The sequence below is a fragment of the Moschus berezovskii genome, chromosome 3 (assembly GCF_049115385.1).
Source record: "Moschus berezovskii isolate FMDL1 chromosome 3, NW_MosBer_1.0, whole genome shotgun sequence".
Classification (NCBI taxonomy): domain Eukaryota; kingdom Metazoa; phylum Chordata; class Mammalia; order Artiodactyla; family Moschidae; genus Moschus; species Moschus berezovskii.
In genome coordinates this window covers 122,162,510-122,186,071 of record NC_142462.1, presented here as the reverse complement: position 1 = coordinate 122,186,071, position 23,562 = coordinate 122,162,510, and the positions used below count along the sequence as shown (strand labels likewise).

The 23,562-nt window shown below is 58.3% G+C and overlaps 1 protein-coding gene across 6 annotated transcripts; it reads right to left on the bottom strand.

The window, feature by feature from the left end:
* Positions 1 to 831: 831 nt before the first annotated feature.
* KRABD3 (KRAB domain containing 3) lies at positions 832 to 23,531 on the bottom strand. Of its 6 annotated transcripts, none has more exons than XM_055421470.2 (18): positions 23,333 to 23,531; positions 18,396 to 18,522; positions 17,384 to 17,503; positions 16,667 to 16,804; positions 15,928 to 16,080; positions 14,782 to 14,913; positions 14,442 to 14,627; positions 13,436 to 13,591; positions 12,618 to 12,842; positions 11,799 to 11,972; positions 11,194 to 11,367; positions 9,363 to 9,515; positions 8,730 to 8,912; positions 7,712 to 7,906; positions 7,496 to 7,627; positions 6,718 to 6,822; positions 6,067 to 6,303; positions 832 to 4,400 (listed from the first exon to the last, which is right to left on the bottom strand). In XM_055421470.2, the coding sequence occupies exons 1-18, from the start codon at positions 23,342 to 23,344 to the stop codon at positions 3,520 to 3,522; spliced, it is 3,483 nt and encodes a 1,160-aa protein (XP_055277445.2). In that variant the 5' UTR covers positions 23,345 to 23,531; the 3' UTR covers positions 832 to 3,519. The 6 variants fall into 6 exon arrangements, with proteins under 6 accessions (XP_055277445.2, XP_055277444.2, XP_055277449.2 ...); XM_055421469.2 differs by having other exon boundaries at positions 6,718 to 6,819; XM_055421474.2 differs by having other exon boundaries at positions 15,928 to 16,077.
* Between the last annotated feature and the right edge of the window lie 31 nt (positions 23,532 to 23,562).

The window sequence follows — 23,562 nt, the reverse complement described above, 5'->3', positions numbered from 1 at the left end:
CTATACATATTGATGCTAATGTTGTTTCAGTAATTTCTATTCCTTTTAAAAATTACTTTAATTGGAGGATGATTACTTCACAATATTGTGATGGTTTTGCTATACATCAACATGAATCAGGCATGGGTCCATCTGTGTATCTCCCCAAATTTCTCTTACCTTTACATCTCCTTAACTTTTGGGGGGATTTCCTTTATTGTCCTGTTTGCAAATTCTCAGCCTTACCTTTTTTTATACTCACTTAGGCCTACCCATTTTTAAATATTAATTTAGCTTAATCTTACAGGTTTTGATATGTGGTACTTAATAGTTCAGTTCAAAATATTTCTTATGAATTCCTCATTGACACACAGATTATTCAGGAGAATAATTCTTTTCTAATATATAAGAATTCTTCATTTTTTGTTATTTGCTCCTAGCTTAAAGCTAAAGTATGGCTAGAAAACATAGTCTGTAAAATTTTAATATTTTTAAATTTGTTTAAACTTGCTTTTGGGCTTAGTATAAGATCAACTTTTGTAACTGTTTTATGTGTGCTTGAAAAGAAGGAATATTCTGTAGTCCTGTGGTGCAATGTTCTAGCTATTCACCAGTCAACCAGTTTTGCGAACTGGTTTGCTTAAATCTTCCATATTCTTCCTGCTTTGTCCAGTCAATTTCTAAAAAGAAAAACTATGCTAGAACTTCCCAACTAAGATTGTAAATTTGAATTTTTCCCCTTTTAGTTAAGTGTTGAGGCTCATCAAGGGGGAAAAGAATGACTCAAAACCCACAACACTGTCAGTAGGAAAGAAGCCCCCTGCCCGAAATGAGTGGGACAAACACCAGCAAAAATAAAATGGTATATTCAAATCTCAATATATCAACAATAATATTACACAGAAGTGGATTAAGGGCTCTGACTAAAGAATAAAATTTGTCAAGTTGGACAAAATCCAACAGGAGGCTGTTTACAGAAGCCACATCTAAAACACAAGGACACGAGAGGGTGGCGGCGAGCAAGCCTGGTCTGCCCGCCCGATGGGCTCCTTCCGGAGAGTGGCGACATCACGGGGTGTCTCAGACAGGGGCTAAGGCCCCCCATTCTACTGGACCCTTGAGGGGGCATCTGGAGGCTGTGGGCACCTCCCCTGATCTGCCCGGGCGGGACCTTCCCGCTTTCCTGCCTCACAGTGGCCTCAGGCTGACAGGCAGTGGTCGGGACACGGGGGACCCTCATGTGCGAGAGCGCCTGGGAGGGAAGGTTCTCTGACCCCACCTCCTGACCCTGGGGTTCCTGAGTTCACAAAAGTCTGCGGTTTCTCCTACCAAAGTGACCACAGTTCCTCACCAAGTAGATGGAGACGGACACGGGACCAAACTCCTAAACTGCCAACAACTTTTTTCTACCACATCAGTGGTTCTAGAAGGCTTTCCAATTCATGACTTAGGAGGGGTGTTGTCCACGTGGCAGTGGACCTGGGGGACAAACACGGCTGTGGCTCACGGACCTCTCACCGCTCGCTTCATGGCTGACTTTCCACATTCTTAAAAAAGGACCTGAGCTTCCCACAGGTCCAGCTGGACTGGGAGCCCCCCGGCCTGGGTGGCATCAGGGCACGCACTGTCCTAACTTGGCCGGAGGAAGGCTGTGCATCCCCGAGCAAGCCCTTCACCCTCTCTGAGCCTGTGTGCGCCTCCACGCCTGCTGCACAGGGTGGTGTGAAGGCTGGTATTTGCAAAGTCCACAAAACTGAGCCTTAAAATGCCACATGGGCGTGTGCGGCAGGCCACCCCCCCAAAAAAAAACTCCTGCTACAGAGGGCGAGCAGAGGGCCAAACAAGCCCTCCTCCTCCCAGCCCGAGCCCCTGGTCCACAGCGCTGACTCCATCAGACCCTTCCGATGGCTCTGAACAGCCCAGCGTCACTCCCTACACAGCCTGGAAACAGCTGGACTCATCTTTCTAGGCAGAAGGCCTAGACCTCTTCTGTTTCTTATTCTTCATCAAGTTATGGCTAGCTGTGATAGCCGCATGTTTAAACAACCTACTTACATGGTCTCATACACCTAGCTTCTGAGACGGTCATCGAGGGACTTGCTCCAGTCCTGGAAATGTTCTAACGCCCCCTTTTGATGGTCTGTTTACCCAGCCCCTGGCTCCCCCACCGCTGGCATCAGTGTCTGCTTCTTCCATAGGGACCATGAGCAGCACAGGCCAGGCCCTGCGTGTGTCCCCAAAAACCCGATTTTAGGGGTGCACTGGCCAAACCAGCCAATGGGCCCCCCTTGAGCACTCACTGCAGCTACAGCCCCTCTGGGTCCCAAGCTGGTTCAGGCCTCAGCGCTGCGCCGGGTTCCCTGACGGCACAGGACCGTCCCAGAGTGCATGGACTGATCTGAGCTCGGAGGGAAAAGATCAGGGACAAAAGATCAGAAATGCAGTGATGACAGGCAGGTCACTCCTGATGCCCCAAGGGAGGGGTGGGGCCCAGGGCAGCCTGGTGGCCCCAGGAAAGTGGGCCTAGTGACCCTGGTCATGCTCCCTCCTCCCTCCCATCAGAACCAAGACAAGCTTGGCCCCTCATGTGTGTTGGGGGTTGGATTGTGCACGCCCGTCCCCAGATTCACACATTGGAACCCGAACAACCCCAGGACCACGAACGAGACCTGAGTTAGAGATGAGGTCTTTACCGAAGCGATCGTGTTAGAGGGAGGGCGTGAGGATGGTGTCCTTAGACCAAAGGGACACTGAGGGGCATGGGCAAAGGGAGAGCGCCCTGGGAACATAAGGACAGTCAGCGACCAGCCCCGGAGAGGGGCCCAGAGCAGACTCGGAAGGAACCAACTCCACCGATACCTGCATCTTGGACTCTGGCCTTTGAACCGGGAGGATGTAAATACGTATTGCTGGAGGCTCCTGGGCTGTGGACTGTCACTGCGGGCCCAGGAAGCCAACACGTGTGCCACTCTCTCCCTGGGAGTCGGTGGGATTCTTCCCCCAACATCGGGCAGGCTGCTGGATTCTCTGGAGGAGGCAGGAAGGCAGGAGCCAGCTGGTCCCCAGTGCTGGTGACAACCATACAGCCACACTCTGGTGTGGCCCCTCTGAGCGCCTTTCTTCCCCTTGGCAATCACCTTCAGTAACTCAGAATGCACACAGGTACATCCAGCCTCGGCCAGGGGGTGGCGGAGATCTGCCTCAAAGGGACGCTAACCCCCCGTGGCCCAGGAAGATGGGCACCAGGCTCCCCAGTGCTGAGGTCAGGATGGCAGGTGCTGAGAAGAGGTGATCTCGTGGCCCCTCTGCAGCGGCTCAGGGCACCCTGGGCACACATGGCATGCCTGCACATGGCACACACACACATGTGGACGCACACCACCCCCCTGCCCGCCTTGGCGGTTCTGGTGGGAAGGGCCAGAGAGGGAAGCAACATTTAAATGAACCTGAGTCAAGAAAGCCAGAGGCGTGGTTGGAGAACACAACCCCCCAAACGGCGGCCTCCCTGAGCAATGGTCACCCTGGAGTCAGGGGGCCCCTTCACGGCTTCGATGTGGGGAAGGTTCTGCTGCAGGGGGGCGAGGTGGCCAGAGGTGGGGCACCCTCTGCAGGGCTGAGTCCACGAAGGCGGCAGCTGGGGGGCGCCCACACTGGGTCCCTGAGCTCCCCACTCCACTGTTCGCCCTCAAGGGCTCTCTGGAGCCCCGCCAGCAGGCCGCCTGGATCCTTGGGCCACTTTGGGGTCCTGGGTGGGGCAGCCACCACACCCCGCGGTTCTGCCTCTGCAGTGCCCACCGGAGCAGCCACCTGGGGGGGCGGGGCAGCCAGCAGTGAAGGCGGAGGGGGGCTCTGGCGGGCCTCGGGGTGCCCGAGGGGGTGACGTACAGTCTGCACAGCAGGGCCGCTGCAGGCAGAGGAGTGAGGCTGCCAGGGAGGGCTGGAGCCGGGCCCGGGGGGCTCCGCTGAGGGGGTGTCCGGAGGCACCCGACGGAGCCTCCCACTGGACAGGCCCGATGACGGGTCTCCGGCCCTGCAGCCTTCGGCCGGGCCCCCCCGCAGGATCTTCGGTCTCGGCCTGGGGGGGCCCTTGTGCCTCCAGTAGGGCAGGTGTCTGTGGGCAGGGCTGCTGGCTGAGCGAGGTCCCCGGTGGAGGCCCTTGGGCCCCGCGCCCCACGGGCGCCGCCCGAGTCGATCCACCTGGGTCCTCACGGCGGCCACCTCCTGAGCCAGGCCAGCCAGGGCCCCGGCCAGCCGGTCCAGCTTCTCCGAGAGGGCGGCGCCCAGGCTGCGGAGCTCCTGCTGCAGGGAAGCCCCACAGGGGCACGGCGGCTGTGGGGAGGCACCAGGTGAGGCCCCAGGGACGGCAGCTGCGGGTGCTGGCTGGGGCACACCCCCAGAAAGGGGCCCTCCATCGGCCCCGGCTGAAACCAGAGCAGGATGCAGTGAGTGTGATCGGCTGCCGGGACCTTCCCTCCCCAGAGTCCCTCCAGCTTGTGTGTCTGTCACCCTGCCCACTAAGGGAAGGAAGGGTCCAGGTGACTCAGGCTGGGCAACCTGGAAGGCTGCCCCCGAAATTCACGGGCGAGATGGATCACAGGCCGGGTCTCCACAGAAACCAGGCTGGCTTAGGACAGTGTCCTCCCCACCTCCTAGGAAAAGGACTGGTGGGTTCCCATGCCACCTCTGGGCCCTACCTCCGCCTCAGAGCAGCTAATTCTGCCTCTGGAGGGTCGGTGGGCAGGGCCCAGAGAAGCTGCCAAGAGGCAGGGCCGTGGGCAGTGTCTAGAGAGGGCCCAGGTGTTTCTAGCGGGGTGACAAAGGGGGCCGGGTCAGCACCTAGTGCAATTTGCTCTTCAGTCACTAAGTCGTGTCCAACTCTCTGCAACCCTATGGACGGCAGCACGCCAGGCTTCCCTGTCCTTCACCATCTCCTGAGTAGCTCAAACTCACGTCCACTGAGTCAGTGAAGCCATCCAACCATCTCATCCTCTGTCGTCCCCTTCTCCTGATTTCAATCTTTCCCAGCATCAAGGTTCTTAGTCATAAGCAAACCACAGGGGTCCCCACCGTCTCCTGACCTTTACCCTCCCTAATCAAATTACAGATATAGGACTTAAGTTACTTAAAAAAAAAAAAAAAGTCACCTACTCTTTCACCCAAACTTCTCCTGGACCTGGTCTTCACCTGAGGCCAGCCTCATAAGGAAGCCCCGTTACCACCTGGAGCCGCAGGACAGACCTGGTTTCCAGCCATGTCTGAGTCCCCAGACCGGCTCTGGCCTAAATCTCCCAGGACTCCCAGAACTTCAAACAGCAAAAGTGGAGACTGGAGCCCAAGGACGCAAACGCTTCAGGACGCAAATCCTTCAGGAAGGATTTCATCTAAGGGTCAGCAACAGTGCTGCTGTCCTGGGTGTCTTTCTACCCAAGGCGGGGCAGCGGGTCCGCGGGCCCCGGGCAAGCTCAGCACTCCGAATAAACAACTGCACCTCCAGGCAGGCCAGGCCCATGACACGCTGGAGCCCCCACCGCAGGCTTTAAGCGTGAGGATTGGGGTGCACGGCCCAGAGCAGACCAGGCACCAAACCCTGCCTGCCCGCCGCTGCCGTGGTCTGGAAGAGCTTCCCGGGGTCGAGGGTACAGAACGCATCTCTGGGGACCTCCCCGCCTGGTCACTCACTACTGACCCTCATTATCCCTACTTGTTCTCTAAAGTCCCCTCAAACCCCAAACTTTGATCCTGGATGCATCTATTCAGGGTTTGTTTTGCCTCTAAGAAGTGTCTGTGTACTTTCATAAAATAGCCAGCTATTCCTATCGCAAAACCCTGAAATGAAATAAGCCAGCTGAAGTGGACTCGACGTGAGGCTCTTCCTACTTATGACCCAAAAGAGCCTGGAAGGCTGTTCAGAGAAAACCTACCCCAGGCTGTGACCCAAGGTGTTCTCAACAGCCCACCTCGCCAAAAGGAGCTGAGCAGCGGGGAAGAAGGGAAGGGTGACCGTGCAGATGCTGAGCCCAAGCCTGCCTCCCACCTCGTGCCTGCGTGGCTCCCAATACTTGGGGGGCTGGGGGAGCCCCAGCTCACCTGTCACACCTGGTCTTCCATCCCCAGGCCCCAGGCTCCTGGACTCTTCACTGGCCGTCAGCTTCCAGGACTGGGGCCCGTGGGCTGACCCAGGAGGCTGGCAGGGCCCAGGCCCTGGCCTTCTTCCCAGCTGAGCGGCAGGGCAGGGATGCACAGCGGACCGTACAGGAAGAGCACAGAGCATTTCCGGTGTGGATACACATGTGGCCACACTGACGGGGGATACCTGGACACGGCCTAAAACAAAACAAAACTTTCAACTTTCAAGCACTGGTGAAATGAGACACAAGAGGGTTACACTGGGCTTGCCAGGAAGCCCATCTCTGGTCGAATGGCTGGCTGGGGCCCGCGGGCTGAGTGAGGGTGAACATTGTTTCTGAGGCTCCAGCACAAGGCCTCTGGCTCTCCCGAGGCCGGAGAGAGCAGGTGGAGAGGGCCATGCCCGCAGGTCCAGCCCCCGGTGAGGGATGTGCTGGGGGCCCTGTGGGTCCATGCCCGGCCCACTCTGCTGTGGGCCTCTCAGGCCCACGGGCAGGAAGGAACGTGGGGACCAGCCAGGGCCTGTTCAGAGGCCAAGGACCAGGTTGAGTCACTGGCCTGAGTGCAGCAGGGAGGCCCCCTTCCCGGACCTGGCAACCCACCCACCCCTACCTCCTCCAGCGCTGCCCAGGGGGCCGGGCGGTCCCGGGGTCTCCAAGCACACCTCTCTCCAGGGCGAGTGGGACCTGCCTCCCACCTTCTCTTCTGCTTTTCCTGCTGGGAATGATCACTGGGTCAGGACTGGACTGAGAAGCAAGGAGGCGTTGATACATGTATGTATATATACATGCATGCATGCATGCTAAATCGCTTCAGTCATGTCCGACTCTTTGCGACCCTATGAACTGTAGCCCACCAGGCTCCTCTGTTTATGGGATTCTCCAGACAAGAATACTGGAGTGGGTTGCCATTTCCTTCTCCAAGTATATATATCAAGTTTACTGGGCTTCCCTGGTGGCTCAGACAGTAAAGAATCCGCCTGCAATGCACAACACCTCAAGTTTGATCCCTGGGTCGGGAAGATCCCCTGGAGGAGAACATGGCAACCCACTCCGGTATTCTTGCCTGGAGAATCCCATGGACAGAAGAGCCTGGCAGGCTACAGTCCATGGGGTTGCAAAGAGTCAGACACCACTGAGCGATGGACATTTCAACTTTCCAAGTTGATAACCAGTGCTTTAAACACACTCGTTTGACACCCTTGGGGCCCCAGGGGCCTCAACATCTCTACCTTCTTTTCTTGGACATGGCTCATCCTACGGGGAACTCAGGCATGACAAAGGCAGACAGCCTTCCGGCAAGAGTCAGGCCAAGTGATGAGTGGGACTGTCCCTGCACCCATGGCCCTCCTGGGGGACACGCCCCCCTCCTCCGGAGACCCTGGGCTCACCTGCACTGAGATCGCAGCGGTGCCCAGACTCACGTCTCCTCGAGCCTTCCCCAGGGCTGCAGCCAGCACGGGGGCCGCCAAGGTGTGGGGACGGGTGGCCAAGGCCCTTGCCACTGGGAGCATGGTTCCTCTCTGGCACAAACAGAGCCAGGGTCAGGGTGGCGCTCACATGCTGGGGCTGGGCTCCCGGTCCCCTTCTCCCCCTGACAAGCTCACCCTGCAGGAGGGGCTGCCAGAGCTCGGGCTCCGGCCTCGGGTCTTCTCCTTCAGAGCTGCTGATGCTTGAGCTGGAGCTGGAGTGGGGGCTGGGGCCCAGGCCAACCAGGCAGGCAAAGCGCAAGGGCCCCCCGGGCAAGATCCCCTTCAGAGAGTTCTCCAGGCAGTGGAGCGGGGAAGGCTTGGTGGCTGGCCCTGGGCAAACAGCAACGGAACAGCCCTCTGTCCGTGAGCCCGAGGACAGGCCAGAGGGCCTCGGCCTCCGTGGACAGGCACGCGGAGCTCGTCCCCCTCCAGTTCAGTCCCACACAAGCCCTGGGGGAGCCTGAACAGTGTCCCGTGGCCATGGGGAGCGGAGGGAAGCAAAGCCAAACGCTGGTCTGGCCCCAGCCACTCTGGAAGGCCATGGCAGAAACTTCCAGAAGCCTAAAGACCCTGGAGGCCACCAACAGTCTGGTTCCAGCCAGGTTCCGGGTCTCATAAGCCGGGTGGCCCTTTATGCTTATGCTCACTCAGGACCAGCGGCCTGCAGAGAGGCTAAGTCCACGGGAGACCCCCAGAACAGCACCTGCCTGGTGGGAGTATGACAAATACCTGCACTTTCTCATTTAGGTCAGGCCTGACCCACCCACTTCAGCAAATGTAGGAAAGGATTCCGCTGTAAGTTCAACTGAACTGCAGCAGCATGAGGAGGAGACCCCTCCTCCCCACTGCCACCCCGACCTCCATCCCCAGGCAACTAGAATTAAGGAAACAACCGGTCCTTTGCCCAGAGAAACCCAGTCTCTGGACGACAGCAGTGTTTTCCCCACTTGCTTTCAGCACACCTCGGGGTGCTCCAGCCAGCAGGCTTTCGGAGACATATGCACACACCCTCCAGCCAGCAGTCCAGGAACGGCTGAGACAGTGAAGGAGTGGAAGAATAGGAGGGGAAACGGGAAGTCTATTCTCTCTTCAGAGATTTTACACGGAGGGGAGGAGACATGCAAGCAAGTCCCTGGGCAAGAGTCCTGCTCACCGTCTCGAAGCCACCTCCACTGTCCTGGCCTGGCCACCCCAAGGTCTCTGGGGCCTCCTGGGGAGCAGGCGGGCAGGGCACCAGAGGCAAGGGCCTGTGGGCTGGCCAGTCGGAGGCTCCTGGCGGGCACATCACCCCCACACTGTCCCAGGTGGGCTGGTTCACAGGCCTCGCCCCTCAGTCCTGTTTCAATGAGAAGTAAAGAGGCCCATCAGCTGGGAGCCCTGAGTTAGCACGCAGGCCAGGGAGGCGCTGTTCAGAAGACAAACTCTGGCCCAGGATGTTGGATAAAGCTACCGAAGTGGGACACACCCCAGCCCTCGGATGGTCCCAGGGCTACCCTCACACTCCAGGATCTCGTTATTCCTGGACCCAGCTACCCAGCCTCCCGGGAACCCCCACAACTCAGCACCGTGCCAGAGACCAAGGTCAGGATACAGACACCCTGCTGCCAAGGCCCTGGCTCAGGCCTGGACTCGGAGCAGCACTAGGGAGCTGGGTGTCCAGGCCCGCCGCACCCCTCCACCCAGAACAGCAGCACTATTGGCCTCGTGGCCTCCGATGAGCCTCTGGCCAGGCCGCTTCCAGAGGTCATCTCATCTCAGGCTGGGACGTGGGCCCGCCCATGTTAACCTTCTGTGCCTGCCGCCCACTTCCTGGGCTCCGCTCGCCGTGGCCCTCCGTCTCCAGCCGAGGAGCAGGGCCAGACAGGCTGCAGCCGGGGTGCAGGTATCTCTCTGAGACAGTTCTCCAGGCCCTGGAGTGGGGAGCTTCCCACGGGGCTTCCTGTGAAAACCCAACACTCGCGGTCCTGGCCGGCCAGAGCTCAGTCCTGCGAACCCCAGGAACCTTGCCCGCGCCCTAGGTCCACTGCAGCTGGGGCCCGGGGCCTGTCACGCCAGCTCAGGGCACCCAGACAGAGACCTGGCCCCAGACCCGTGTCAGCCCTGCCTCTGGGAAGCCCTGGGAGAGGCCACCTCATCTTGACTGCCTACACAGAAGCCGGGCCAGTGACGGGGCAGATGGGCCCCGAGGCTGGAATGCCATCAGCTAGTCACTATTCACGTGACTCGTCAAAGAGGGAAAAGGGTACAGATGCAGCAGGTGACGAAGGAGAACGTGAATGCATTTCAGCCCGAGGATAAAAACACACTGCAGAAATGCTGTTTCTAGTGACAGCACTGGAGAAGCTATAGCCGCTACGTGAACTGAAATTCTAGATAAAGGTAAAGCCCTTCCCGTCCACATCTCACCCAAGCTCTTCCCTGAAAAGCATCTTTGCTGATGCGGGCGTCAGGCAGAGAGGGGGAGAAGAGAGAAGCTGCCAGAGCTCCAGGCATCGTGGTGCTGGGACCTCAGTGTCTCAAGAGGAGCCCTGCACGTGGCTTCCCCATGGACGCTGCGGGGTTCGGGGCAGCGAAGGGAGAGCTAGGGGGCCGGGCTGGGCGTGTCCACAAGGCAGCGTGAAGTCGCCTGCTGTTTGGATGACTCAGAAAACCAGGTCTGCTGATAGAGAATGCTAGAGAAGGAACTACAGGTGCTAAGCAGCTGCAGAAGAGAGGGGAGGGGGACGGCACAGTGCCGAGGACCCCAAGGCCAAAGGGAAGCGGGGAGAAGGGGAGCTCGGCGGAGAAGCCGTGAGAGGGATGTTCGCCGTGCAGCATCCCTGCAAGTGCAGGAACCGGCAGCAGAGGTGGCTCAGGGGCCACGGGTGCTGGAGGGCGGGGGAAGGAGGCAGACGCCACTGACCCTCTGCAACCTAACCGCAGCTTTTCAACAAGACTAAACGAGCACAGTACCTACTAAAAATTAAAAAGCAAAGTCAGCTGCGTGTTGGGAGCTAAAAGCGCCCTTACCCGAGGGGCTGATCTGTGGTGGGCGTAGGAACACAGGCCCCAAGCCCATCCGATGGCCCCGGAGGGCCCAGCGCAGAGCCCCGGGGTGGGGCTTCAGGCCTTTCCACTGAGAGCGTGAGGCCAGGACACAGAGGTGAGCCCCGGGGAACCGGGTGTCCATGAACAAGGCAGATGGGGAGCCCTGGGGTTATTCAAGCAGAGAAAAGGGCTGAGGTCCTGCAAGGTCCCTGCAAGGTCCCCTCACGGTGGGACCCAGGGGAGCACGCACCAAACACACCCTCCAAGATGGTTTTACATGTTTTCCCTAAGCTGGAGAGTCAGTCAGATGTTACAGACACTGACTTCTTCAAGGCTGGGATAAGGAAGTATTTGTTGCTTCTAGTAAGAAGCATTAAAAGTTTTCTAGAGATCTTAGATGTTGTCCTGCCTCTCCTGCGCCAACTAACTAAAACAGACCCCCGCCCCCAAAAACAGGTCCTGCATCTGCTCTCTGGCCACACCAGGCGTGGAGGCCTGGCTCAGACACTGGTCAGGTCAGACGCATGGCGGTGGGCAAGGCCGCTCCCCACCGCCCTTCCCCAGGACCCGGCTCAGGCCGGCCAGCTCACCTTTTCCAGGCTGATGCCCCTGGCTGCGCTCAGGGCTTTGGAAATCCAGGTCCCCGTCAGAGCTGCTGGACGACGAGAAGCTGCTGGGGGTGCCTTGGGAGCCCAGGGGCAGGGCTGGGCTGTCTCTCGTGCAGCCCTGCAGGCCCAGAGCCGGGAGAGGCCCCATGACCACCTCTGTGGGGAAACGGCACGGCTGGCATCGAGGGGAAACCACGGGCCAAGAGGTCCTGTGGGCGCTGGGCTGCGGACGGGCACCCAGCCCTGCCCCAACGCCTCTCCCGTGCGATCTCCCCTGAGGTTAGGGTGCTCATGGCTCTGATTAAAATCCAGTAGCTTGTTAACCCATAAACCCAACTGCTGGCCTCGGGGGCTCAGAGGGTCAGCGAAGCTCTCAGAGGTGGCAGGGGGCAGAGTTAAACTGGCTTCCACCAAACACAGGGGTTGTTGGTGGGCAGGCACGAGAGCGGGCTGGGAGACAGGGGCATGTGCATCCCCGCTTTGGTCCGGGATGAGGAGGGTGGACCTGATGGCGTCCTCAGCATTTCCCCCACCGACCCCGTTCCGTGCACAAGGACACGCCACCCCGAGCCCATGGCGCAGGCTACCTTTGCTGTGCGGTCCGAGGCGCAGCAGCTTGGGCCTCTGAGACCCGGGGTCTCCTGGCTGGGGGCTCCGGGACCAAGAGCTGGCCGGCGGCTGGGGAGGTAACGACCCACTCAGGGGAATGCCCCTCAGACAGGCCTCCAGGGCTTCCAGGGGTGAGCTCGAGGCGCTGCCGGCTGGGACGGGGAGATGGCCTGTCACCACCTCGGGCCCGTCTTCCCCCCGGCCCAGCCCTGGCTGACTGTCCAGCCTGCCTGCCTTCCACAGGGGTGGCGAGTCCTGCACCAGGTATGGGGCCTGCCAGGCAGGATGCCCTTCCCTCTGTGCCAGCTGCCATCGGCTCTCTGCTCCCCAGTTTGGGGGAGCAATGCCAGCTGTACCCAGGCCCAGGGGCAGGTGGAGAGAGAGCCACACACAGTGGGCGGCTTCCTGACATTCGGGGATTCTCTGCAAAACCGAGGTCCTTCTAATGGAAGGCTCCCCGGGCAAGGGCCTGGGGGTTAAGGAGGATGGAGATTAAGGGACGGGATTAACTGCTTGGAACCCTGGAGAAGGAAATGGCAATCCACTTCAGTGTTCTTGCCTGGAAAACCGCATGGACAGAGGAGCCTGGCGGGCTACAGTCCATGGGGTCACGAGAGTTGGACATGACTTAGCAACTAAACCACCACCACCACAACCGCTTGGGAAGGAAGGCCAGGTGGATGCCTCTGTCCATGCATGAGACAGCCAGGCGCCCCTTCCCTGTGGGCTGGCAGAACCTTGTTGGGGGCCTGAGAACCCCACCCGGGAGGACTTGAGCAGACAAGCCCAGGCCTCACCTTGAGCTGCAGGGCCCCAGCTGGGCACCCGGACCTGGGCGGGGGCGGTGTCTCTGACATTCCTGGGGCTGCTGGCAGCAGAGGGGCCGTGGTGCCGCTTGTTGAGCTGACAGGATGTGGGCTCCGGGGGTCCCTGAGGCCAGCTGTCCTCCACCTTCACTGCAGAGGGCACACTGCCAGCTCCAGGCCCAGGCCCCGGAGGAGAGGTCTGGAGGGGTCGGAGTCCTGTAGGAAGCCCCTTGTGAGGTCTCTATAGGGTTAGGATGGGGTTTCCATGGCCCCCAGCTTCCACAGCCATCTCAGCTCCAAGACAGTCACTGCCCAACCACTAGCAGATGGACCAAATCCCACCTCCATGTCTAGAGATTTCTACCCAGGGGTGATGCCAAGCCAGCCTGCCCCAGGAGCACCGAGTCAGGGTCCCGCTTCCAAGGCCAGCAGGCCCGCCTCCAAACGACTCTCTCAAGAGTTCTGGAACACCGACGACCCACGGTGAACCCGAGAACCCCCACATCAGAATGAGCCCTGGAATGTGCACTGCCCAGGGCTCTGCCTTCTGCTTTTTGTGTCTCCCTCACAGCCATTCCCTCCTTCTTTCTGGAACCTTCAGCTCCTACTGTAAGAGCCAATCTGGAACGTTTTCACATTGATGCACCTCCCACATGCCCAGCTCCTTCTACAGCGTGAGCCCCAACGTCTGGCTACCCAGCCAACACCGACGTGCAGTCCCGAGCATCTGGTGGTGGAAGGTCTGCTTGGAGCAGAGAAAGGAGACAAGCGATGCCCAGGGGCCTCCCTACCCTGCTGGCAGCCTTTACCTCCAGAATTCCTTTTCCAGGCCCCTGGGTCCTCCCGCAGCTGTGGGTCATTGGCTCCTGAAGGGCTGAGATGCCTGTCCGGAGCCTCGGGGATCTCCTTCAGACAGTTCAGCAGGCCCTGGAGTGGACAATCTCCCGAGGCTGCCTCTGTCTTCACTACAGGAAAAAAGGAACACGCGTACCCCCTGAACCTGGTAACCCCAGTCTCGTGACAACAACCGAAAGAGGGGTCACTTAAAGGTGCAAGGCCAGAAACCCGGGGACGCGGGTCCTCTGGCAACTCACTGAGCCTTGCGCGGGGCCACTGTCTTCCCAGTGCTTGGTTTAGAAATGCCTGGCTACACCTCCCAGAGCTGGCTGGGTAAAAGGAAGATGAGGTTCTGCTCTGAGAACAAACGACGGAAGTGGGCAGCCTGGCTCACTACTTGGAGACAGTTCTCTTGGCCTTGAACAGAACTTAATTTGAGGAGGCCCAAGCGTTTTACAAACACATGGATCATCAGTGTGCCTAAGCCTCAGGACAGTCCTTTAAGGTGAGAACAGTTACCCCTTTTACAGGCGGGAAACCGAGGCTCGAAGCATCAAGGAGCTTTTCACAGTCTGCCCGGCTACCAGGCTTCAGAGTTCAGGGCTGGGGCTCCAGCCCCCACCATACCACCCCCATCCCTAAAGCCCATCCCAAGCATCCCGCTTAGTGTCAACAAGAAGTGCCCCTCAGCCTCTTATCCTCAGATGTCCCACCTTGGGATGAGTCAAGAACCCATAAGAATCCAGGGCAAAATCTGTTTCTGAGTTTTCTTCTATGAGCTGATGATGCTGACCACGCTGTTCCCTTAACACAGCCATCTGGCTCCAGAAATCTGACACTAGAGATACTGGAGCAGCCAAGCCGGCAAGGATCCTTAGGGAAGACGTCATATTTACAGAGAAGTATCTACAGAGAGCAACTGGAGCTCTCCATGGACTCAGAAACCTTGGCTTGAGGAGACAGGTCCCAGGGACTCACCGGCCCAGGGCGGGCCCACAGGCCCCAGCTCTGCCCTGGTCAGCTGGGAGGCACCCAGGCTGGGGGTGGGTGGCGGTGGTGAGCTCCGCGGTCCCTCGGGGCCCTGGGGCCCGGGCTCAAGGATCTCCTTCAGGCAGTTGATGAGGCCTTGCAAGGGGCTGTGCCCAGAAGAGATGCCCACAGCTCCTGCAAGGCCAGCCATGGTCAGGTTTCCCCAACCGTGACCACAGGGATGCCGTCTGCCAGGTAGGGCCGTCAGGAGGCCCAGGTGGGGGCCACACAATGCCTCCCCACCTGCCCCCCACCCTCAGCCCCACTGTCAGGAAAGCCGACCCCTCACCTGCCCCCGGGGTCCCTCTCTCCGGATTCCTGCCACTCTTGCTACTGCCCTGGCTGCAGGTGGCGGGGCTGGGCTCCCGGCCAGGGGCTCCTGGGCTCCCCTCCTCCACGGCTCTCGGCTTATCGGCAGTTTCTGTTGCAGAAGAGACAGGCAGGCGTTTCCAGCCCTGGCTCCAGACCCTGGGAAATCGCCCCCCCCCCACCCACACACAGAGGATGGGCCTACCCAGCTTCTAACTGCTCCCCGAGGGACAGCTGAGTCCTGGGAACTTGGTGGCTCAGCCAGCTACGATGGGCTTGTTCCCAGAGTCCGTTCCGAGGCTGGCAGGGTCCTTCCCCATTTCCTTCCGGTGTGAATGTAAACACAAGACTGCTCGCCCCGGGGACCCTCCCATGATGACAGCCTCTGATTGCCTCCACAAGCCAGGTCCCAGCCTTGCACTCAACGTTTCTCAAAGCTGGACACATGGGACCCCCGAGCAAAGGTGCCAGCTGACGCCTGAAACTATAGGCTAAACGGGGCATGCTTTTCTCTCTTTTTGGTGGCCACCGGCATGTGGAATCTTAGTTCCCTGACCAGGGATTGAACCCATGCCCTCTCCATTGGAAGAGCGGAGTCTTAACCACTGGATCACCAGGGTTAAGCCCCTAAACAGGGTATTTTTTTTTAGGCCATTTTATGCCATATTAATTTAAAATAGTTTAGATAAAAACAGACATTTAGACAAATGTAAAATCCGCAAACATTTTGAAAATAAACTGAGACCGAGAGAAATTCCAAAGGCCAGCCTTGTCTTCCCCTGCTGTTAGGGCTGTCCTGATGAGAGGTCTGAGAGTCAGGTCCGTGGGCACGCTGCACACAGCACTCGGCAAGTGAGGCTGAGCATCCTGAATCCTCGCTGGTCCCCAGACAGAGGCCAGCACCAGGCCTGCTCCACACCTCCCCCAACTCCGCCCCACCAAGGAACTGGACCCAGTTATAAAGGAAACCGAGTCCTCGAAAAAAATCAAGAGGGTGTGGGACCCCGCACATGGAGGAGGGGAGCCCAGGAGCCCCTGGCCGGGAGCCCAGCCCCACCACCTGCAGCCAGGGCAGTAGCAAGAGCAGCAGGAATCCGGAGAAAGGGACCCTGGGGGTCCTACTCACTGATGGGGAGGGGGCTTCCCAGCCCCCTGGCTCCAGGGGTGCTGCTGGACGAGCTGCCGCTGGGCGTGGTGGCCAGGCCAAGCCGGCCCACGGGTGTATGTGGAAGGCAGTGGAGCAGGTCTTGAAGAGGGCACGTGTCCTCTGTCACAGCTTCTGGGGGGTGGGGACACTGGAATTAAGCCCGGTAGGAGGTACAATGCCCCAACACTGCCCCATGCTGGCCCTTCCTCGCCATGTTCCACTAACAACAACCAGGATGGCAGTAACCTCTGCCTTGCTATCCCTGGGCTTCGAGATGTAGATTCAGGCTGTGGCCTTGTTCTGATAAGATCTTCCCCAGCTGACCATCAGCTGAGGGGATGCAAAGAAACCCTGCAGGCTGGGGCTGGGAGGAGAAACTTCTGGGGAGGTGGGAGTGCCTTGCGAGCTTGGGGGAGGAAGTCTGGTAAGTTTGGGAGACAGGCTGCGGGGGACCCGGCCGCTGGGCACTCATCTACAGAACAGGGATGGCTTTACCCGCGGCATAGGGCAGGATGCGACAGGGGCCCCAAGGGTGTGGATGAAGCTGTGGTGAAACCACTAGACAAAGTCAGAGGCCACGATCTCTCCCCCGTCCGTGTCCTCCCAGGGGACTGGTCTGCCACCCAGACATTCACTTTAATGGGTAACTCCACCAAGGGGCCAGGCCAGCAGCTTGAACTCATCTGTGGGACGCAGCGGGGCCTGCCATCGGACTCACCCTGGGGGCTCGCAGCCGCCCCATCCAGGCTGGCTCCCCCACTACTCTCGGGGCTGCCTTCCCTGAACAGGAACTCGGGGATCTCCTGCACGAGCTGCACCAGGGCGCTGAGGTGCAGGCTGTGCTGGGGGGCTCCTCCTGCCAAGAGACCACAGTGAATCCCTGCCCACCAACATCAGTCTGCACACGCTGCGTCTCACGTAATCCTTCTACCACCCCGGAAGGGCCGCAAAGGAAACACGGATGTCCGCAGACAAGGAGGACCTGGGTCCAGGGCAGGTGCCCCGTGTGTGGGCACGGCAGGACCAAGACGCTGGGGCGGCGGGTAACAGGGCTCCCCTCTGCTCTGTCCCTCGGTCCCTGGTGGGCCATGGAGGGGACGCCAAGGAGGGCTGCCTCCCCATCTCTGGCCACTATCCGGACTCCTGCCTCTCCCACCAACCCCTGGACCACATCCACCCCCCTGGGCTCTCTGGACCTTCAAGGGCTGCACCTGGCTCTGCTCGGGTGGCGGAGGAGGGGGCCTGAGGGGCAAAGACTCTCCCAGGGTGAACCCAGGCTTCTTCTGAGCGCTTTACACAATGAGCAACAGTATACCAGGCTCCTGGTCCAGAGGGGTCGGGGGTGAAAGGTCAGGGAGGGGTGGGTGTGGCAAGGTGGGAGTGCTGAGGTCACGGTGTCCTGTACGGAAGGCTCTCATCTGCACAGATTACTCACCCAGGGGGCCTCCTCCCAGGGGCGGCTCCTGCTTGTCTCCAGCACGGCTCCGGGCTCCCACGGCTCCTCCAGGCTCTGAGGGAGATAGGAAGGCCGAGAGGGGGAGCGGCTCTGCCGTCCCTGGGAAAGAAAAGAAGGACCATCCCCAGTAGTGGAAGCCGGCCTCTGCCCTTCTACATCATCACACCAGAGGCCAGGCACCCAGACACCCAGGTACCTATGTACATGTGTGTACGTGTGACCACTCAAACCCCGCGTATATGTGTGTACGTGTATCTCCATGTGACCACCCAAACCCCACGCACATGCGTGTACACGTCTATCCATGTGACCACCCAAACTACATGTACGTGTGTGTACATGTGACCACCCAAACCCTGTGTACATGTGTACACACGTCTGTGTGACCACCCAATCCCGTGTACATACATGTATATGTCTATCCATGTGACCACCCAAACCCCACGCACATGCGTGTACACGTCTATCCATGTGACCACCCAAACTACATGTACGTGTGTGTACATGTGACCACCCAAACCCTGTGTACATGTGTACACACGTCTGTGTGACCACCCAATCCCGTGTACATACATGTATATGTCTATCCACGTGACCACCCAAACTCCATGTACACGTGTGTACAAGACCACCCAATCCCTGTGTGCATGTGTACACATGAGTGTGTTCGTATGACCATCCCAAACCCGTGTACATGTGTGTACATATGTGTATCTGTGTGACCACCCAAACCCCAGGGACCGTCAGAACCTCCAAGACCAGTGCCGTTGTGCCAGCTGTTTGGCACCCCCACCAGATCGCACCCAGACCCTTCGTACCATCCACAGCAACAATGCGTGAAAGACCGGAGAGGCCCCCCCACCAGCTCAGCACCAGGCTCTCGGACGCCACCTCGCTGTGTGAACAAGACACAGGGTCCCGGGCGCCCCTGGGCCCTCGAGGTGCTACACTGTCGCCCTCCCACCCGACGCTGGGCCCGTCCGCTCCTCACCCAGGGAGGCCAGCGTGTCGTAGTTCTCCCGCATCACGTCCAGGTAGAGTGCCCTCTGGCCCTCTCCCAGCAGCCGCCACTCATCCTCGGAGAACCGCACCGCCAGGTCCTGGAAGGCGATCGACACCTGTGGGCACAACCTCAGGGCAGTTGGCTCGTCCCCTCTCAGCAAGGCTGCCCCAGGAGTCATCCTCGGCGTGCTGACCCAGCCCACATCCCCTGGTGGACACAGCGGCGGGGGGGGGCAGCAACGAGAGCACGGCCTGGGCACCTGACACATGGGAACGGGCAAAGGGGCACTGGGACAAGAGACGTGTCCCCAAAATGGTACGCCGATACCTTCACCCTGGTACCCGAGAACGTGGCCTGATTGAAAACTAGGGTCACTGTCAACTGTGTCCCCAACACGGTACGCTGATGTCTTCACCCTGGTACCTGAGAATGTGGCCTGATTCAAAACTAGCGTCGCTGTCAACTGTGTCCCCAACACGGTATGCTGAGGCCTTCACCCCAGTACCTGAGAATGTGGCCTGATTCAAAACTAGGGTCACTATCAACTGTGTCCCCAAAAAGGTACGCTGATGTCTTCACCCTAGTACCTGAGAATGTGGCCTGATTCAAAACTAGGGTCGCTGTCAACTGTGTCCCCAAAACGGTACGCTGATGTCTTCACCCTAGTACCTGAGAATGTGGCCTGATTCAAAACTAGGGTCGCTGTAGATGAAATTAGTTAAGGTTGGGGGCGGGAGGAGAAGGGGACGACGGAGAATGAGATGGCTGGATGGCATCACCGACTCTGTGGACATGAGTTTGAGTGTACTCCGGGAGTTGGTGATGGACAGGGAGGCCTGGCGTGCTGTGATTCATGGGGTCGCGGAGAGTCGGACACGACTGAGCGACTGAACTGAACTGAACTGAACTGAACTGAAGGTCATAATGTAATAAGGTAGGTCTTTAATGCAATACCTGGAGAAGAAAATGGCAACTCACTCCAGTACTCTTGCCTGGAAAATTCCATGGACAGAGGAGCCTGGTAGGCCACAGTCCATAGGGTCGCAGAGTCAGACACAACTAAGCGACTTCACTTTCACTTTCTTTCACTTTAATCCAGTATGACTGGTGCCCTTATAAGAAGAGGAGCAGAGACAGACCCACAGGGAGGAAAAGTCTATGTGACCAGGGAGGCAGGAGTGATGGGGCCACAAGCCAAGGAATGCCCAGGGCCACCAGAGGCTGGAAGAGGAAGGCAGGAGCCTCTCCTAGAGTCTTCAGAGAGGGCATGGGCTCACCAACATTTTGATTTTGGACTTCTCCCCTCTTGCACTGCGAGAGATTAAATTTGTTGTTTAAGCCCCCGCCCCTGCTTTGTGGTACTTTCATGGCAATCCAGGGAAGCTAATACAGAGAGTCTCATGACCTGCAGCCCAGGGCCCAAGAAAAGGTTGACTCCAGGTTGGGAACTCCAGCCAGCCCTGAACTCACCATGCTATAACAGGTTTTTTAAGATGGTGATGGAGGCGACAGGATGGCTCTTGAGTACAAATAAATGATAAATAAATACAAATAAATGTGCGTGTGTATCTGTCAGTCGCTCAGTGTCCAACTCTATATGACGCCATGGACTGAAGCCCCCCAGGCTCCTCTGGCTGTGGAATTCTCCAGGCAAGAATACTGGAGTGGGTTGTCATTTCCTTCTCCAGGGGATCTTCCCAATCCCTGAATATTCACTGGAAGGACTGAAGCTGAAGCTCCCATGCTTTGGCCATCTGATGTGAAGAGTCACTCATTAGAAAAGACGCCGATGCAGAGAAAGATTGAGGGCAGGAGGAGAAGGGGCCACAGAGAATGAGAGGGTTGGAGGCATCACCAACTCATTGGACACGAGTTTGAGCAAACTCCGGGAGATAGTGAAGGACAGGGCAGCCTACTGTGCTGCAGTCCATGGGGTCACAGAGGTGGACATGACTTAGCAACTGAACAACAGCTCCTGCCTTGCAGGCAGCTTCTTTACCATCTGAGCCACCAGGGAAGCCACTGCTAGATGGCTGAGTCTAATAGCAGGGCCCTGGCTGTAGCAGTGGGTAGGGAACCCAGCAGAACCGAGTGGCAATTCTGTTGACCAGCTAGTTCACAACAGACAGCTTCTCTATTTAGCAAACCAGGTGAAAGACTCTGCCTCCTTATCTTCTCCCATCAGAGTTTACTACCTAACAACTGAAAACACAAAAGAGCTTTGAGGTTCAAATTAGGTTCAGAGTTCCCTTTGTTGAGGACTGAATTTCTCACCTTATCTTAGATCAACTAAATCACGATTGTGTTCAATGCTTTCAGAACCCAGAAGTTGACATCTTCAAGCTTCCCAGATGATTCTGACACATTCTAAGTTTAGAATCACAGGGCTGGGGAAGAGCTGCTGTCCAGTCACTGGTTGGAGACTGGGCAGAACCTGCCTGGGCTGCCAGAAATGAAAACTACTCCCGTAAATGGGATCCTCCCCTCCCCCCAGAGGCGAGCTGTCCACCGTAGCACGTCTGTGAACTAGAACTCACCGACAACTGCAGAATACCTTTACGGGGTAGTGAACATTTAATGCCACCTTCTAGGCTCACACGGAGAAGAAGCTGTCTGCAATGCAGGAGCCGCAGGGAGATGCGGGTTTGATCCCTGGGTGGGGAAGATCCCTCGGGGAAGAGAATGGCCACCCACTCCAGTATTCTTGCCTGGAGAATCCCATGGACAGAGGAGCCTGGCAGGCTACGGTCTACAGGGTTGCAAAGAGTTCGATACCACTGAGTGACTAACTCACTTTTTTTTTTTTCTTTTCCATTTACAATTGGGGGCTCTTTAATTTCTACTTGAAAACCCATAGCAACTGCGGGGGCTCACCACAGTCCTATGGCTGGCCTAATCTGGTGTTAAGTTCTGGGATACAAACACGCAGAGTGTGGAGGTCTGAGCTTGACCCCAGGAGCCAGGTGGCTGGAATTCCAATCCCTGCTTTGCTTCACATTTAGCTCTGGGCTCAGTAAACTCATCTATAAAAGGAGGATCATAAGAACCTCTCTCATAGGGATACTGTGAAGAGTAAATGAATTACCGTAAGAAAAGTGTCCAGAACAAATGCTGGGATGTGGTAAGTGCTATGATTCCTGCTTCAGAAGCCAAATCTGTCTGCCTCACGTCCACCGGCAGGTCACAGTCAGCCACCTCACACACTACTCCTGACCCCAAATGCCTCTTTGTCTCCTGGCTAAATATACCAGTTCTTTTAGACAGCCGGAAGAGATGGTTTCCAGGCCACTCACCACCTCAGCCAAACGATAAACTCTTGTCCAACAAAGTTGGGAACGGGAACTGACCGTGGCCAGCTTAAGTGGTTCCATCGGTAGCCGCCCTCACCCAGAAAGAGCAGAGGAGTGTGTGTGTGTGTGTGTGCACACATGTTCACAAAAAAGGTAGGGTGCAAGCATGATGTGCAAGCCCTCAGGCCACAGACTCGGCCTGCAGGTCCTTCCCAGAGCAAACCCACTCTCCTGGCGTGTTTCAGGCTCAGTCCTGAGCCTTCAAATCAGACCCTGAGCCCTGCTGCCCCCACCTGTGGGCCGTGCTCCCACAGCCCCTGGGCATTTGGGAGTCATGCTAGACAAGAAGACAGGAGGAGACCCTGTTCCTCTCCATCTGACTGTGACCTCCCAGCCCCCAAGGCCACAGCCAGGCACTTTCTCCATGAAGACACACAGTGTGAGGACACACCCCAGGACATCGGATCTGAATGATCAGTGATCCAACCCCTCGCTGTATAGAAAAGGAAACTGATCTGAGGAGGCCTGAGCATGGGGCCCGTGGGCACATCTGAGCAGAGACGGGGGTGGTGATGGAGGGTGTCCTTTGGCTTCCTACCTGTACGGCCAGATCTGAAGAGGAGACTGCCCCTGCTCCCACAGCAGCCAATCTGACTGTTGTTGCTGTTCAGTCATTCAGCCCTGTCCGATTCTTTGTGACCCCATAGATTCCAGCACGCCAGGCTTCCCTGTCCTTCACTGTCTCCCGGAGTTTGCTCAGACTCATGTCTATTGAGTCTGTGATGCCATCCAACCATCTCATCCTCTGTCGCTGCCTAATCTGCCTGGCTTCTCGCTTTTACCCAGAAGCTCGTGGGGCATTAATGCCATCAAGGTCTTGGCACAGTGCTGCTCCTCTGCCTGGCCACAGACTGCCCCAGCCCCTCATCACCAACTGCTCCTGGGCCCTCAAACCACGGAGTCGACAGTTGCCTGAGGTGGGCCCAAGCTCATGAGCCACAATTACAGAGCTGACTCCAGGGGCCCCCGAAGGGATGTCCAGCAACTCTTCACTGGTACCATCAGGTTTCCTAGCACCTTCACCGCCCTGCACACAACTTGCACCGGACAAACTGGTCCCAGGCTATGACAGATGGGGCTCCCCCTGTAGCTAGCTCTCCAACCTACGCATCTCACCTAATGGCTAAAAACCTGGGACGCTGTTCATGCCCTCCCCCAGCCCGGACCCCAGGATCCCACCAAGAAGGAAAGTGCCCAGATTTACTCTTTCTCCTTGGGCCTCCATGCCCATCGCTCCCAGGATAATTTATAATTAAAAGCCACGCCAAGAGAGGGTGACGCTTAACCCAAAGGAGTTTCCAAAGATGGAGCTGCGGCTCCAAGTGCGCCTACACGGCGGGGTCGGGGAGAAGGGAAGAGGGGGCGTCCCAGATCCTGGACTTTCCTGCACCAAATCCTGCGCAGTCCCACCCCCCACGCACCTCGCCCGGCCAAAGTTGGCGAGTCCCACGCTCGCCCCCCGCCCTCGAGGCCCGCACAGCGCCGCTCAGGGCAGGCCCGGCCGAGGCGATCGCCTGTCCTCCCCGGCTGCCGGCGGGGTCCCCGCTCGCGCGGCGCGGTCCGGGCTCGCCTTACCTGGCCCGCCATCCCGGACTCTCTCCGCTCCCGACTTCCGGCACGGCGCGGGGAGCCCTCGCTCCGTCAGCGCTCTAGGTCGGCGCAGGAGGAAATCGGGCCCCGGGGCGCAGGCCGCAGGGGAGGGGGCGGGGCGGGGTGGGCGTCCGGAGAAGCCCAGAGCACCGCATCCCCGGAGAGGGGGACCAGCCCCCGCGGCCCTCCGGGCTCAGGCGCGAACTACATTTCCC